The 17,896-nt window shown below is 46.9% G+C and overlaps 1 protein-coding gene across 2 annotated transcripts in view; it reads left to right on the forward strand.

Annotated features, from left to right (window-relative positions):
• The window catches only part of DHRS11 (dehydrogenase/reductase 11), a 55,251-nt gene extending 44,796 nt beyond the window's left edge, over positions 1-10,455 (forward strand). Inside the window, exons 3-7 of one of the 2 annotated variants that reach the window (XM_006276486.3) lie at positions 381-475; positions 1,893-2,022; positions 3,072-3,164; positions 5,301-5,366; positions 6,953-10,455. In XM_006276486.3, the coding sequence (XP_006276548.1) occupies positions 381-475; positions 1,893-2,022; positions 3,072-3,164; positions 5,301-5,366; positions 6,953-6,994 (426 nt within the window). In that variant the 3' untranslated portion in view covers positions 6,995-10,455. The remainder of the gene's footprint in view (positions 1-380; positions 476-1,892; positions 2,023-3,071; positions 3,165-5,300; positions 5,367-6,952) is intronic. The other variant, XM_059717135.1, reaches the window with a different exon arrangement.
• Positions 10,456-17,896: the final 7,441 nt, after the last annotated feature.

A 17,896-nucleotide genomic window follows, 5' to 3' on the forward strand; every position in this document is an offset into this window, starting at 1 on the left:
GGAGAGCCTCTTCTGTCCCAAGCGGTGACAGCCAGTGTTTTGGATCTGGAAGACGGGAGTTGTCTCTTGTGAAGTTCAGGATGGCTGGGGAGTCCCACGAGGCTCTGGATTTGTTGCAGCAGTTAAGCAGGTTACAACCACTCTTTCTTCCAGGACTGGTTTTAAAATGTTGGCTGGGATCTTTAAACCAGGCTTGTTGGTTTTGGCTTCTGGATGGTTGCCTGAATGATCGGGCAACCACACAGGCACAAGTCGGGAGCAAATTTCAGTATCGTTCACGCATAAGTCAGGAGCAAACTTGTTCAAAACTTACCAGAATGAGCTTAGATGGCATGTCCACTGCTTTGGGCCTTGGTCTCATTCCTGCTCTGCTGTTTCAGGTCAATGTTATGGCTGTAAGTATCTGCACCCGAGAAGCTTATCAGTCCATGAAGGAAAGGAGCATTGATGACGGTCATATCATTAACATTAACAGGTAAGGGAGACTGGGTTTTGGCGAGCGCTGAGCATCTGCTGTTTGTTGCCTGCCTTTGCTGTTTCTTTTTTTTTTCCTTTGCTGTGCACCACAAAATGATCACCCCAAAATAACCAGTTGGAACTCAGTTAGCATCTAACTGGGATATTTTTCTGTGTTTGTTTTCAATACCCAAGAGACTGACTAGTATTAATGACTAGTTGCCTGTTTTATCTCCTCGGTAATGGGCACCACCTCGGAGCTGCTGCTTCTCCAGGTAAGGCTGCTTATTGTGCTGCTGTGCACACAGGTTAAGGACATAGATACCACACTCTTTCCTAGGCCTTTAGGCTATAAAAGGCTCCATTTTTCCTGCATAAAGCCCGAGTAATTGGACGCTGTATGGGTGAAGTACAGAGGAATGTGGGAAGCTAAAATTCACCCCTGCAACAACATCTGGGTGATGCAGGGACTGAGATGTAGCCCATCTGTGCTATTTAGGGATTGGCGTAAATCAGCGGTTCCCAACTCCGGGTCGTGACCCAAATGAGGGTCACGGGGACAATACCAGCGGTGCTGCATAGAAAAGACGAGCATTGCCACACTCTGCTTCCAGCAGCGGGGCGCGGGGATAAAAGGTTGGGCACTGCTGGCATAAACAAAGAGACCTCCCAAAGTTGCTGCCTGGGAATAATCTCCATCATTAGCCTCAATATGGGGCTGAAATTTGGCAAAGGGTATTTTCTTGGTATTTACAGTGAAATGAGTGCCATCCCATGTCTGGAATTAATCTGGACTTCAGTTGATCCTGGACCATGTGTGTGGTCCTACCACGTGTTGTATCTAACACAATAAGCATTCGTCCCAGGTTCGAAGAACTTGGGCATGGTAACATTGGGAGTTTTTTCCCCGGTTTCAACAACTGGGCTCTGCCCAGCCAGCCAACCGCACGGCAAATCATAGTTTATGGTGTTTATTTTTACCAGCACTGGGGTGTAAGCGATCCAGTGACTGCCTCTTCTTTAGCTGACAGCTTACATTACTCTAGCCCTTAGTTAAAATGTCCTCATGTCAACCTCTGGGAAGCTCTAGGAATGGCTCTTGCCATTTGAACAGATCTGAAATCCTTAGAAAAAAATCCTCAGGAAAAGTCGAAAGAGCCAGCTGACATAGTTCGCTCAAATTATAGTTTCAAACACTCGGTCTACTCCGGGAGCTGGTCCACAAACCGAGACTGCAGATTTGGGGTTTTTTGGTGACATGATATACATTTGAAAAGTCAGAACTTCTTGATTAGCTCTAGAAATTCAGCTCTTCCTTTGGGTTCATTACAGATCAGCGATTCAGTGTGTTTAGTAGTGCGCTGGTTCCTATCGGGAGCGTTTCTCACTGCTCCTTGCCCTCCCGCTGCCCCTTTCTTTTTCTGTTTTCTCCTCAGCATGAATGGCCACAGCGTCGTGCCCCAGTCTGTCATGCATTTTTACAGTGCCACCAAATATGCTGTCACAGCACTGACGGAGGGGCTACGGCAAGAGCTCAGAGAAGCAAAGACTCACATACGAGCTACAGTGAGTGTCGGGTTTCCCTCCCCTCCTCATTTTAATGAACGGAAGAATGCTTGCTGATTATGTCGGTGGGAAGTTGCACCTTGGAGGCTTGCTTTTTGTGAGGAAGCGCAGTGCATCCACTAAATCACAGGGCTGGAGACCTCAGTACCACTCCTGACTCTGCTGCTGACTTGCTGTGTGATATTTGGGCACAGATTTCCAAAGTGACTTTCAGTGCCTCAGCTCCTAGGTACCCACTTTTGCTACCTGATTTTCAAGGGGTGTTATATGCCCATTTGTTCAAAAGCACAGGCTCGCAGCACCATTGAAACTCAGCGCCGAGCACCCAAAAAGTTGAGGCAACTAACATTTGAAACCTGTTTCACAATGTGGGGTTTCTCCTGTGTCTCTATTTTCCCATCTGTGAAATGGGTTTAATAATCCTCTCCTCCTAGGAGGCTTTGTGTACCTTAGCTAAGGTGCTTTCAGGTCTGCAGAGGGACGTAGGTAGAGGATTGCAACAGAAGGCACTGACCGCACTGGAAATCGTGAGACCTGAGTTGTGCTGCCGATGAATGCTGACTGGCCTTTGACGAGACGCTTACTCCCCGTGTCTCCGTTTCCTTTTTGAGCACCAGTCTGGGAGACGGGAGATATAGATTGCATGGAAAGAATAACCTTTTTGAGCTGCGCACAATGTACAGCAGCTTCCTGAGGTCTCGGGGGGAATGCATTAAAAATGGATAACGCCAGTCGTGTTTGCACCGTTTTCAAAGCTTGGCTGTCTCCAGTGCATTTTATTCAGCAGTTATTATGTCTCGAAAGTTATTTTAGCTTCTGTGCGGTTCCTTCCCATAGTGGTGATTGGAGGGGCTGACTATTCATCTGAGGTCCCCCATGGAAATATGCTCCAGTGATCACGAGGGCAGGATCTATTCTTTCCCACCATTTCTATCTTTTTTTTTGTGGGGGTTTTTTTTGTTTTGCTTCCCAAAAGCGCCTGCTCTTTTTCGTTTTGAAATGAAAGGGGAGTTACAAATCCTGTTAGGATGTGCTCTCTTCTCTTTCAGTGTATATCTCCAGGACTGGTGGAAACCGGATTTGCTTTTAAACTGCACGATAATGATCCAGAGAGAGCGGCTGCAACCTACGAAAGCATTAGGGTAGGGGACCGAGAAATGAACGCAGAGGGAAATGACACTGACTGCAAGTCTAATGATCTCTCGCTAATCATCGCTCAGGGCCTCCTCTGCACAGCGCTCAACGCCTTCTGAAAGGTGCTGAGCATCCCCCACTCTCGCTGAAATCAAGGGGCGCTTTAGGAGCTCGCTCGCTCGCGGGAGGTCCTGAGTGCTTCCACAGGATTGCATCCTTCAGACCAAACTTCAGACTTTGTGCTGATCTCTGCAAGGCAGCGCCTACGATGGGGAGGGAATTGCCACAGTATTAATGGGTGTTGAGTTGCTGGTGTGGCAACAGCTCTGTCAGCAGAAGGGATTTTTTTCCTGCTGCCAGAGCTACACTAGCTCTCTCCCAACAACAAAACCTCTGCGGTAGAAAGAAGCCGCCTTCTGCTGACAAAGCTGTGTCCACTCCAGGTGTTTTGCCAGCAGCACTGGGGCGTAATCATTTCACACTCTGGCTGACACAGCTAGTATGGCAAAACCCTGCAGTGTAGGCAAGGGCTTGGTCTCTTGCTTTTATTTACAAGTAGATCAGCATATAAAGCGCAATCCATCCTTGGCATTTTTGCAGGTTGTTAGTGACTTGGGTACTGCAGAGAAGGTGTAGCACCCTATTGGCATCAGCTCAGCTTATGGAAAGTTGGACCCTGCAGTTTCAGAAATTCATTGGTCACCAGTAGAACTAGTATTCTGGATTCCTCTCATTTCTGACTAATGTAGAGATCCTTGTATCTTCCTCTGAAGCTAGTGGTGCAAACCATCACTGTGGGGGTGGGATACTGCTGGGTTGCACGGGTCTCTGCTCTGGCCCAGTATGGCAATTGCTGTGTTCCTGACTGTTGCCATCTGCTCCATGTGTTGTTTTTCTCCCTCATAAAAGCCCTTGTTCTCTGTGCCAGGGTTGCTTTTGCATGCCCCTTCCTGATAGCCTCATCCCTCAAGATGCAGAATTTTGAATCCTAGGAAAGGAGCAGGGAATTTAGGTCTGTGAAGGTTGCATCCTCATGTCTTACCTCCAGGTCAGGCCAGGGGGAGAGGTAGCAGATCGAACCTAATCCTCTCCCTTTGCAGAATCCTATGCAGTTTTGACCCAGTGGATCTTTGCAGGGGAAGTGCAAGGGGCACTGGGGTGCCTCGCTTGGGAGATTTTCTCAGGATGCTCGACTAGATGCTGTTGAGTCTGGAGTCTGTCCTGTCATCATCTTCCATCATTAACACGATGACAGTATTGAGTGTTTTTCATTTTGATCGGCTCTTAAGGTTGTAACTGTACCATGCAAATGTCTAAATAACATGAAAAACATTCAAACAAGCCTAAAACCTGAACCATACCTGCCAGGTGGCATCTGCAGACTTTGCCTGACCTAAACACACTCACACTCACTCTCACTCTCACTCTGTCTTGCACATAGCTCATTAGCCACTTGTACCCTGATACTTTTTGGTATGTAGTATATACATGCATCCACCAAAAGTGAACAAAGGACGTATATTTAACTGTGATACTGATTTGTCTGCTGCTGAGTAAGTCAGGAAGGGGAAGAAGGTATTTTTTTCCTGTAGCGTCCCTTTAGTTTTAGACAGGACCTACTTTGCTCGTTGTGAACTCTGCTCTAAGCCTTCTCGGGTGTTATCAATGGAGAGTTTGATTCCCAGGCACACTTCCTTACAAAGGCAGTGGCAAGTGGTAAAACGCTTCTGGGTCTGGAGTCCAGGACACCTGGTTTTAATCCCTGCTCCTCTGCTGGGTTGGTGGGGGGACTTCTGAATATATTATTTCCCCTCTGTGCTGTAGTTTTTCTTTCCATCCTCCAGTTGAAGACTGCGAGCTCTTTAAAGCAAGGACCACATCTCACTTTGGGCTTGCTCCTAGCAAGCCAGGTTCCTGACCTCAGTGGGTGCTTCAAAGCACCCCCGTAATAGTACTTCTAAGAATAGCCAGCGCACCAATATAAACAACACCGGCTTCCTTTGTTACATTTTAATGCAGTTTTTTTTTTTTCCTGTGCAAAGTGATTTTGTTACGACTTGTTAATCGTTAGAAACTGAGCCATCCTGCGTTAAGTTTCGGTAACAAATCTCTTGTCGGAGATAATATTTGTCCTGTCTTTTCAGTGTCTAAAAGCAGAAGATATGGCCAATGCTGTCATATACGTACTCAGTGCCCCACCTCATGTACAGGTAAGTTGCAGCTCAACTCGCGGATCCTCGTGTCTCTGGTTGTGTAACCGGAGGACGATGGGATCTGATATTGGAGGCCTTCTGTGTGTTTGGCGCTTGCCTGAAGCACAGGAAGTCAGCAATCCCCAAATTCCCTCTCCCTAAGTTCGTACCTTTCTGCACACTACTTCTGCTCTCAACTGCTTAGGAGGAGAGGCAAGCAGTTAGCAGACCGGCTCCTAGAAGGGCTGTCCTTTGCAAACAGGAAGCATAATATGGATGACTGCAGCAGGCTATGGGTACAGAAGGGGAAAGGGGAGCTCCCCAGTGCTTAGGCTGGGTGAGGGTGACCCGGAGGCAGAACAGTGGAGCTCTGTGCCTGGGGCAGCCTTGTGATACCGGGGGCAGCACCGTGATCAGCAGCCCCCCACACCCCAGCAAAGGCAGCTACCCCCAGTTGCCCCCCTTCAGTGACACTATTAGGATGACCTCAAGGTTAGCGTACAAGGTTTTGGCTAGTCTCTTATCCCACATGTGGGCACACGCATGTGGGATAAGACACCAACGTGGCTGACAGCGAAAGGAGCGCCGTTTAATTCCAGAAGTCTGCATTTCATGCTAAAAAAAAGGTCACAAGTTCTGTACCGAGTCAAGACAGCTGCTAGCCGCAACTTTCAAATCCTTCCCATCCCATTTTAGGGAGATGTCAAATCTCCAGTACCTAAGCATAACTGAGAGCAATGGTTCCTAGACGGTGAAGAACTGCATCTCAGCTGGGTGGGAAGCAGGTGTAGCAATCTGTCTAGTTATGCTTTGTATGGCAGGTATTGGGCAGGGCCTTCTAAACCTCTTGTGCTTTCAAACCTACTGTTCACCCGCACAAGGATATATGAACAAAGAGATCACTTCTTTGCTGAGTCTCAGCTCTGACAGGGATGTATCCGGGATTTTGGAAATGCAAAACCAAAGGGGAGGTTGTGGGGAAGGCTCGTGGACACCAGGTCCATATTGCAAGAACCAGGGCACCTAGGATCATAGGAAAACAAGCCTGGTGGGGACCTCGGGAGGTCATATCATGATGAAATGACTAGCAGGGGGTCCTGGGGTGAGAGAGAAGGATAGTTCGACTGGATAAGTACAGCGACCTGTCTCATCCAGTGTCTTGCTTGGGAGTGGCCGCTATTTCCTGCTCCAGGGAAGGTTCAGGAAATCCTGCAGTGGAATAACACACTCACAAGGAGCGTTTCTTTCCGATCCCCATAATGTAAAAGTTGACTTGCGTGCCAAAAGCAGACAAGAGTTTAGAATCAATACCATTTTATTTGTTCTTCTGCTTCTTTTATGGATGGATATTTTTATCCCTTACCTGACTTGAAATTATTCATTCTATGAAAAGAGAAAAATCGTCACGGTTATTAAAAATTAACCAGTGATAACAAACCATGAAGCTGGGCAATGACTAGTGGTTGAATAGCCCTGAAGGGAAATGCTCTTTATTTCCTGCATCGTGCATCTTTGCAGCTAGTCATTTTTATGTCCCAGTATATACGGCATTTATAGTGAACTTAAGGTATACTACAGTAAAATCATGTATTGGTCTTTTCCAGATTGGAGATATTCAGATGAGACCTACAGAGCAGATATCATAGCAAACGAAGAGGAATGCAAGCAGCACCATGCATCAATCCCCCTCTAACCCTCCAGCAGTTTAGGCTTTCGTCTGCTGGCTCGCAACGTTATAAATGAAATCCAGAGATCACGTTTGAATATTTTGTCCCTCTGTCCCTCCCTCTCTTTCTCTCTCTTTCCTTGAGCTGGTGGTGGGCCAGGAAAAGAAAAAATCATGAAATTGAGTTGGGTCTCTCTCATCCCTTACCCCCTTTGAATTTTCATAATAAAATGTTTTATAGTAAAATGTCACTTGGAAACACTGCGGAGAAGTGAAGTCATGGACTTATAGTACTTTATATTCAAGATGATTGGTTACTCCTTTTTTTTTTTTTAATTATGTTTTCTAATTTTAATTTGGGTCTTACATTTTGAGACCGTAGATGGACACAGGTGGAAGCATCATGAGATATCTTCCAGCTTCAAGGCATCACTCAGCGGATGGCTCTTTTTTGCTGATGCATATTCTCTGAATTGCTGCAGTGAATTGTATCACCTGATCTGTTGCTTTCTTCTGGGCTTTTTTTTTTACATGTTATTGTCAGAAGCATCCCAATGACTTCATACAGTGGATGCAGTTTTCCTCTCCACCTTGTTTGGCTGTGATGTATTAATACAATGGAAGGAGATTTCCTTTGTACTTAGAATAAAGAATTTGCCTTAATACTAGTCCTCTCTTCTAAAGTCGGAACAATTGACAAGATGCCCATTGTATACCTGCTTCAGGGTAGTTAGTGCTTCAGCTTTTTAGTGCATCAGTCCATTTGATTTGTTTCCCTCCCAACATATTCAATGCTAATTTTGCTTGTCAGTCAGATGAATGTGACTTCTCTTACACCCCACACCACCAGAAGAGGTGTAAAAAATACTCCGTTCCTGTTTACATGAATTGTGCCTGCCAAGGTTGAGGAAGTATAAATGTGTGTGATTGCTATTTCTCTTTCTTTCTAGGTAGGTAGATAGATGGAGGAATAAGTACCTGTATTTCCAATGGTTAGGGAAGGACCATCTAATGTTTTAAGTGACATAGTTACAGTATGGGTGAGTTGTTCAGTCTTTTTAATAAATAAAAAAAGAAAGTGTACTGTCTTGTTGTGATCACCTATATTCTTTGTAATGCTTCCCAGCACTTTGAATGTTTTTGTATATTTGATATTTGCATGCATCGATACTTTTTGGAAATACTGATGCCGCCTTGGACAGCTGCACACGCTGTTTAAATGCTGATGCGGAAAGCTAGAAAGATGAAACTATTGAAACTTTGTTTATAGGATGAGATTCTCAGAGAGAGAGAAAGAGAAGTAAACCCGACCAAAACTGTCCAGAATGAAATGACGTCACTATGCCTCCTACAGGGGATAAGATCCAAATCTTGTCTCCCACTAATTGAACTCTCGGTAACTCCGCCTCGTTGTTCTGATTTACATTTGTTCGTGGGAGAGGGGATTCAGGTCCATTGCTGTTTACATTTGCAGTTGAGAGATGGCTTCGGCGGCCACCGTTAGACTCCTGTAGTGCGACAAAGAAGACACGTGTGCAATCCCACTCGATGTGCAGTTGTGGAGCTGTTAAGAGACCTGTTGCCTTAAGATTGCAAATCCGCTTCTTCTGTGCTCCGAATTGCCCGTAGCATTTCTGACGGTGAGCCTGCTCAGTTAGTTGAAGCTGGCATGGTCAAGGGGTCCGAGCGCAGAACTGGGAGCCAGGGACCCTGCTTCTGATCTCTTTGCTTACGGATGTTTTATACCAGGATAACTGTGGGAGCTGCTTCTTGTTTACACCCGTGTAAGAAAGAGAACGGGACTTGGACTGGATACCTCTTCTTGCATTTCAGCTCCTGCTGTAGCTTTGGGCAAGTCACTTAACCTCTCTGCCTCAGTTTCCTCATCTGTAAAATGGGGATAATAATACTTACCTACCTCACAGGGGTGTTGTGAGGACTCATCGCTTTGTAAAGCACTTTGGATCTGAGGAGTGCTGTGTAAGTGCTAAGTATTATTATGAAGTGTTAGTATTCATTTGAACCTTGTGATACACGAAATTCACCGTGCCAAAGGTGGGCAACGGTAGGGAGACCTGAGAGAAAGGAATTGGTTGTGCACTCCTTATCAGCATTCACAGAAGAGATGTACAACACTGAGCACCGTTCTCCTCCACAAAAGCGTGGTCTTGATACGTTCTGGCCGTTCCCGGCGTCTCTGCCATTTCCCGCAGGACGAGACTTGTATGTGCTCTGCCTTGCTTTTATACTCATTACGGGTGAAATTTGCCCCCGTGGAGAGGCCGTGCACTGAGCCACTGCACCACTTAAACCTGTTTAACTGATGCATTAGCCTTTGTGCAGGCCCTCTGCAGAGGGCTGAATTTCACTCCGCGTGCTCGATTAGATCATGGACTGCAAGGGACACCCGATCCAGCCTCGGTTGACAAATACTGGCCCAAATGACAGCCCAGCTCAAGACACTTGGCACGTGGTAGTCCTTATACCAGAGCCCCCGTCGTGCTCAGATTTGTAACCCCTGGCTAAGGAGGGTCAAAGCACGAGTGAGTGTGTTATTGCACTGAGCCATTACCTATCCTTATCAGTTTTGTGCAGCACCACTGCGGTATTCTTCTGGGTTTCATTTTAAAGCTGTTTGTGTTCTCCCTTGGATTTGTTTGCCATGGGGACAGGAGTTGGTCCTTTCAACAGATGCGCTGTCAATGTCTGTGGTCTTTGTCAAAGAAAATATGGGGAACAGCCACAGTATTTGGAGTCAGCGTGGGGAAGCTGGAAACCCACTAGCAGGGAAGATCAGTAAGGCCAAAGTACTCGGAGGCATGTGCTTAACATGAAATGGGAATACTTAACATGTCAGCGGGAGCATTGAAATGCCTAGAATGCAGTACACGCTCAAATGGTTTGCTGGGTCAGGGCCAAGATTGATAATCCTGCTTTGCAAACATTGCAGTTACCTAAAACAGATGCCTACGAAGAGGCCTGTTGCACTTTGCTAACATTCCCCTAAATAAAGACTGACTGCCTTATGGTTCGACAAGTCCCAGTTAGGTTTTTTTTTCCTGTGGCATCTGCAGTCTTTGCAAACTGATGGCATAATAATGTACTGTTGTTCGAATGACATCCTTGTACGTGTTTCCATCCCCAGTGATTTTTTTTTTTAGGGAGCACTTCCTGCTACCAGTTAATTTTCTGATTTCCTGAAACAAATGGAAAGCTTTCCGGGGCTGTAAAGCAGGTGACTAGTTTTGCTGTTCTGCCTCTCGTTTCCAGGTACCTAGTTCAATCGCACGTTGAACCGTCTCGCCGGGATGACGCGGCATTGGCTACACAGCGATGAAGACGAGGGATTGTTTTCAGGCCCCCACATGGGAGGGTTGAACTGTGTAATTTATCACTAGGTTTCTAATTGTGAACTGTAAAAATAAAAAAGGAAAAAAACCACAGCGGCTCTGTCCTACTTTTTATATAGGTCCACGTGTTTTACATGAAAACCAATGCCTGTTCTCCTTGTTTATAACAAAACCCCTGTTTTTATGAAACGTTTAAACAGCAAACAAATGTTTCTCATTCTTCAGGGTAGGAATCGTCATTTCTTTTGTGCTTGCACAGTGCACAGGATGTGGTTGGCACTACCTGAAACCAGTACCAATTCTGGGTGTCTGGTGGCAGCAGCAATAGTTTTATTAAGGATATGGATGTTCCTGGTGACAGTAGCAGCCCATGTGTCCAGAGCCCAGTGGGAGAAATATTCTCACGATAAATCTCCAGTAACGGGATACACAGAAACTAATACAGACCTTACAGTTGTCTCGCTGGTAGCAGGTGACGTGACAGGCTGACGGAGTCATAGGAAAAATGATCTTTGTTGAGCCTGCGTAGTCACTTTTACATGCTGGGAAGTTCATCTCCTAGCAGCCCAACTATTAGTGTGCTCACTTAAAACCAAGGCATCGTGAGTAAATGCTGAAAGCTGGGCTCTTACTTTCATGGGGACTGTTCATATATTTGCTTCAAAACCTGTAGGTGTGACCCAGACCCAATAAAGGTAGCATAAAGAGTCCCTACAGCTTGAATTAACTTCGGATCCACTTTGTGAATGCCCTTTTTCCACGGGGAGAGGTTAGTCAAAGTGGCATCCTGCAGTCTCCAGTTTAAGTCGGCTACTGCTGCCTTTGGTCACGCCGGGCAGAGCCTTATTCCACAAGCCATTTTACTGGTGTTGGCAGGAGTATCTATGAGATGGGGTAATGTATGTAGAGGACAAGCTAAAAGGAAGTGGTGCTGGCTCCTACCTTGGGGGTCTTTAAGAGGAGGCTTGATAATTACCTAGCTGGGGTCATATGAGCTCAAACCTACCAGGGGTGGGTCATAGGAGCCCAGGATTCCTTCCTGCCCAGGGCAGGGGGTCAGACTTGATGATCTACTTAGGTCCCTTCTGACCCTACATCTATGAAACTATGAAAAATAGTTAAGCCAAGGTGGGTGGCAAAATGGTGTTAGTGGCTTTTTAGCAGCTGCTTGGATGGTTTGTGAAAAGGTAGAAGAAAGAGCTTGTGCAACAGGAGGGGGGTGAAGCCAGCTTGTGAATTTTATCTTCAGGCTCTCAATATCTGCTGTTTCTCTTCCAGCTTCCTCTCCGGGCTTCACCTGATTTTTGTGAGCATCTCTGCTTTCATTTGAAAAACAAGAAGTCAGTCTCGAACCCTTTTGGTGGCAGAGGAAAACGTGATAGAGGCCGAAAAACAAAAGGCAGAGAGATCAGTTTGCTCAGTTAGTAATTTCTTCTTTTCTTATAAGCACTCTTAAGATGTTTAAGCCAGCCCTGTGGCATTAGTGGGGCCCTGAGTCCTGACTTCCTCTGCTATGTGTTGGCAGTACTGGAAAGGGGCTAAAACAAACTGGTTCTACCCAGTCTTTTATTGCTCTTGAAGATTACCCCTACATCAGAATACACATCCGAAGGGCCTGCTCCTTTGGGTTTACAGGAAAAGCCCTGTGTCTTGCAGGATCTGGCACTAAGAGGTCCAGGATAAAATTCAAAAAGTCCGAAAGGCAAAAACCACAACGTAACTAGAGCTAACAGCTAACATGGACCTGGTCCTATACCCGCTGAAGTCCCTGGGACTGACTCTTTTACCCTGTACAGTTGGCGGATCATTCCAAGTGTCAGATAGCTGCAAAGTGTTAACTTAGTTTGAATAATAGCAATTTTGCACTGGGGAAAAGGTGCAGGGTCGCAGCCAATCTGCCCCTGAAAACAAACTTGGCTGATTCAGGACATACTTCTTATGAGTAAACATCTCTCTATCACTTATCTTTAAAAAAACCCCAACCCATATGTTGCATTTCTCCAGCAGTACCATTGCAAGCAGGCTAGGATTGCACTCCGCATTTGCATTTCAAGCTGATGAGCTGATATTTGGACAGGCTCCACTGTCCGCTGCATTTTTACAGCCTGTCTCGGCACACAGAGCCTTTCTGAATGGGGTCACAGATAAATCTGGCAGCTTCCTCGGGTAACGAGTTCAAACAACACTTTCTTTTGAATATTTCAAGTACTGCTTGGGTCTCAGATAGGGAATGCGCTGCCTGGCAGGATGAGGTTTCTGAGTTCCCTGCGGGGTTTTTTTGTTGTTTTGTTTTTTTGCCTGCTGTTTTGTGGGGTTTGAGAAGGGGAGGTTGGAAATGATCTGTTTAAGAGCAGAATTAGAAACAGTGAGCTACCCAAAGATCCTTTCCAAGGCTCCGCTCCTTGCAGGCAGTGCCACCCTTTACCCCAGCCTCCCCAGGGCTCTGGGTGGGCGCGAGAGATTGCCCACTGGGTGCAGTTGCTAGATCTTCCATCTCAAGCTGGAAATAGTCATTAAGCACTCGCAAGCAGAGGGGCTGCCTCATACGAGTGCCTATAGATGAGACTAACCAGCCTGCACGTGCATGGAGCTGATTTGGCTCCTTAGCACCCTCTGGGTGCAGCTGCGTTTTAACGGCACCATCCAATCTCAGCATCTGTCGGCGTAGCTGGTTGATGCAGGTGGAAAACGGCTATGTTGAGCCCTGAATCCTGGGCTTCAGTAGCTTCATCAACCTGGCTGTCCCTAGTGTTGTAACCACTGCGCAGCCGTGCCCTTCCCATGCCTCCTAATGCTGCGGAGAGGGGCAGTGCAGAGAGGGAACTGCATGTAGCTGCCATTTACACTGCCGTGTACTATTTCTGTGTGCTCAGCCACCTTGGCATCTCCTTGGAGCCCGCTGGCGAGTACAGCAGCCTGTCTGCTGCTTTGACGTTACTTGTAACCTTGCCCACAAAGACAAGTGCTGCTCTTTGCCAGATCCGGCTGCTTCCCCCAGTGCTCGAAAGGTCATTGTCTGCCTGGGTTTGCTCTTTTCAGCTCCTCCAAGATTTTGTGCTGACTCCAATGATCATGTTCCAGCCGTTACTCCGTAAGTTGTCACTTTTTGCTTGACGGCTCGGCAGCGAGTCAGTATGGTGTCCGGGTTTTCATTTCACTTTGCTGAAGGCGATGGGACGGGAGAGCTTTCCCACTGCTAGATGGAGGGTGTACACAGGCCTTGGCTGTCACAGGCTGTCCTGTTTTCAGCTGTCCCAACGTTGTAATAGCAGCTTCCTAACCCTTTGTTGGAAACGTTGGTATTGGAGGCTGATGAGAGCGAGAGGCATTGGGGCCAAGACACATTTGGATCTAAACAGAGGACCATCCCTCCTAATGAGGGGCAGCAAGCAGGCTGCCGGAAGGTCCCAAGTTCACCCTGTCAAACCCAATCAGGGGAAAGGCGGCATGTCCCTTTAACGGTGGCCAGCAAAGCAGAAGCTCTGGTTTTGAAAAAGGCTTTGTGTTTTTGGGAAGCAGACCAAAGGAAGCTGGGATACAGCAGCGTTCATCCTACTCGTGCTAAAAGGGGCCCTAAAAACAAAGCTGCCTTGGAAAGATCACGGTGAATTAGGAGCCCCCAAGAGCTTTCGGAGCAGGATTAAGTAGTGGTAGTATTTATCAGTGGCAGTTGTAAGGGAGGGCATGTGGAAATAAATCTTGCTTTTGACTTAGGCCTTGTCAGTGCCAAAAGGGATGCATTAAGGGTAGGGATGGCTATTTGGATCCAACTTCAGCCCAGATGTTACCGTGATGAGTATATTGTACATCAGCACACAGGAGATGACAAGGATAGAGCATCGCCCTGCCGTGCATTGGAATCGATGGCACTGCTACCATTGGTTTTGATGGGTATGGATGCATGATAAGGCTCAGTTTCATATAGGTAAAGAGGATGCTGTCACATTAAACTTCATTATTCGGCAGGCAATGTCTTGCCCTCATTGCAGCTGCTTCACTGTTTGATCGACCTGGGGGAGGACAACAAAGAATATATCTGATTTATTGTTGAGAGCTCTAAAGGTCTGTGTCGCAGCTGAAATGGCCTGTAAGGGCTTCTGAAGGGGAAAAGTGTTTTCCATCCTCAATTATTATATTTTTTTCAGAAGAACTGAGTGGCACGGTTCCAATTCTGCCAGCGTGTCTTCAGCCTAACATGCCATTTCAGTGCAGATCGTGGGCATGTCCTCCTTGCTTTCTTTTTGCAATGCCTTTAGTTCAATCACAATCCAGAACTACCACGTGGCATTTATGCTGCTTCTCAGTCATGGGCATAACGTATCCAAGGCACGCTCTCGTACGGCATTGTGCTGTCTGTCATTCAGGCCTGCCCTGCTGATCCTCCGCAGGGTTTAAAGAAGCAAGTGCCAAGATGTGGTTGGCGGTGACGATGCTGAACATAAAAATCTGCCTTCACAAATGTTAGTGTCTCTTTTCCTCCCTTTTTAGGCTGGCCCTAGAAATACGTTCACTTGCAATGCAGTGTTTCATCATGTGTCGGTGTGCTAGGGGTTCAAACAGGACTGTGGTCCCTCGTGAGCAAGAGGGACAGAGCTGGAGCCCGGTCTGTATAAAAGTTTGCTAGTTAGCTGTATATGAAATCCTCCTGTAACCGCCCATGTTGCCTGCATTTCCATACCTTCTGATTGCACCCATTGCTGGAAACTATCTGAAAGCCTTGAGCTGAAACAGAGCTGAAGTCTGTGCACTTGCATCAGCCACACTGCTGCTGCCCCTGCCCACCCAGGCAACTAAAGGACTTCTGCCTTTTTGCATGAGTGCATTATTACAAGGAATAGGAGCTGGTGGCCCTTTCTTTGTCGGAAGTGCTGTACACGGGGGCATAACTGCTCCCCCATGCTCTGGGGAGGGAAGCAGCATCACCTCTAGTTTGCAGGTGGTTACAGAAAGGTCCGAAACGATAGCCACATCCATCTAGTTAGTCACTGGTGAGGACCAAAATTAGAGCATGGGAGTCCCCCACCTCCACATCTGCGTGCGTTCTTCTAGATCACATTGCCTGTCTGCACATCTTCAGAGACTTCTTATAGATACTAATTAAGCTTCCTGTCAGCTAGATAAGTTGGCTTACAAAGGGGTGACTTCCCTCCCATGCTGTACCTGGTCTGCAGCTAGCCAGAGGCCTGCAAGGCCTTAGGGCTCTCCCCAGCATCAAATAACCCTGGCTAGATGCCACGGAGAAATGACTTGCACTAGGAGCTACCGCAACTCAGAGGACTGTGAGAAGTACGCAAGCAGAAGCATTGGGAAAACAAATCCTGGGAGATAAATGGGTTCTTGCCCATTATATAATATATAACCCTCTTGTAAGTAGTTTCCACCCTAATGGCACCAAACGCCCTAATGAATCAAATGGGAAAAGGAAGCTGAACAGACCAGCTTCACTCCATTGAGGCTCAGGAGTGTTGCACGGGGAGCTCGGCGCTGCCAGGGCAGCCCAGGGGATGGATGAGTAACACTCCTAGACTGCGCTTCTGTGCTCTGCAGCAAAGCTGGCGAAGCGGGGAGAATATGGCCAAAGATCTGCTGATCAGGTAGCTCCTTTCATAGGCTCCTTACCCTGCTTCCTCACACGCTGCTCCAATGCAGTGCTCGTACACAAGATCTTTTCATCTCCGGCGACTCAGAGGAGGAGACTCACTTCTGTGCCTGCTTGTAATATTTAAGCAACATGCCTTGGAGGGCGCTCGTTAGAAGGCAAAGGTTTTTGGAGCACCTGTGCTTCTGGCAGGCCGTCTGCTCCTGCGAGAACATTTTAATGAGACCGTTATTAATTATGGAGACTTATTAAAAAAAGAAATCTAGAGCAAAAGCCCTGGCCTGCCCCCGGGCTCCCTCAGCTCATTGTTGAGTGAGTCCTGGGGTTGCATTTCTTCAACATCAGCCTTTTTTCAAATGGTTGTCTGGGGACTAAAGGGGAGAGCAGCCAGGTGATGGGCCTGAAAACTATCCTGAAATCTTCACTGTTCTCTAATGGATGAAACGCAGGACTTGGATTTGGCTTTGGGCTCCGTGAAAGATGCATTTTGTGCTCTCGGGAGCAGTGCTTCACCTCTGTATTTGGATGACGTGATCCCCCTTCCTCTAGCCTCACTCTCCCAAGACTGCACCTGAGCTGTGGATGGAAAGATGGTGAATTAGTGTTGAAGCAGTATCCTGAGCAATGGATTTTGCTAGCTGGTGGCAGAGCATCTGCACGTGTCCCTTTGGCCTGTCTGCCTTAGCAGGGTTTGCAGCATTTTCAGCACCTGGAGAAAGCAACCCAGCAGGGTAGCAGGTTGCAGGCACACAGCTATCATAGTTTTTGTGGGACAGCTAAGGTTTTTTTCCAGGTCAGCAGCTTTGTAGCACTATATCTAATTCATCTACATATCATAGCACAGTTCTGTGACCCAAATAATGCTGTGATCCTGCCCACACTTGCAGCTTGCACCGACCGGTCTGTCATATAGTAGGGGGATTTTTTTTTTTTAACTAACATGGGTACAGTGTTATGAGGTTTAATTATATTGCTGTAGATACGTCCCTTTTTTGTATGACACTTCCGTGGAGCACCTTTGATACTGGTATAACTGCATCCACGTGAGGCGGGGTAAAATTATACAGGTACAGCTAAAGCAGCACAACTTTCTGGAGCAGACAAGGCCCATGTCACACTGTTGGATCAGTATGTCACTCCACTGTCAGTATGTCTGGACACGATGGGTCATACGACACAACAGTTTGTGCCAGGCTGTCCTGATGTGTCTATATGGCAGGCATTGAGCTCTGAGAAGTGGCAACCCTAATCAGTCCTCTGCGGTCCTTTTACACAGCCAGCTGGGTTTGTTAAACCCTTGCAACCTGGTGTGTTAGGGGCAATGAGCAATCAGGGCTCGTAGTAGAGATGATATCTTTTATTAGGCCAACAAGATTTTTGCAAAAAAAAAAATTCTTTCATTGCAAGCTTTTGGGCACAAACACCCGTCATCAGGCCATCAGGTCAGTACAAGAGGAGCGCTTTTAAACCTGTGCATTTTCTCGTTGACAGACTGAGCCAGATTCAGTCCAGGTATACGTACCTCCTTTGGCTTCTGCAGGTGAGTGTGGCTCCTTATTGCTTGTTTGCGGTGTCAGCCTTATTTTGTCTCTGTTCACCAGGCTGCTTCTGGCCTTTTCAGTAGATGCCAAGCGCTCTCTGCTGGTGACCAAGAAATAAAGCATCCTTAGGTTTAGAAATAAAGCATCCTTACGTCTCTGCCACATGGCCAGGGGTTGTCTGACAATGAGAGCAAGTTATGAAACTAGGAATAGCAAGACTTGGGCTTCTGTCTTTGGGGATTCTTGCAGAAATGGGGGTCTTTTGGGGTAAAAACCAAGTGGTTGCTGTTGCCAAGCAAACACTAGCAAAGTGAGCGCATTAGGACGCAGGATTTGGGAGACCAAGGTTTTGCTCTGAGCTGAGCTACTTGATAACCCTTTTTCTTCTCTGT

The sequence above is a fragment of the Alligator mississippiensis genome, chromosome 14, assembly GCF_030867095.1.
Source record: "Alligator mississippiensis isolate rAllMis1 chromosome 14, rAllMis1, whole genome shotgun sequence".
Classification (NCBI taxonomy): domain Eukaryota; kingdom Metazoa; phylum Chordata; order Crocodylia; family Alligatoridae; genus Alligator; species Alligator mississippiensis.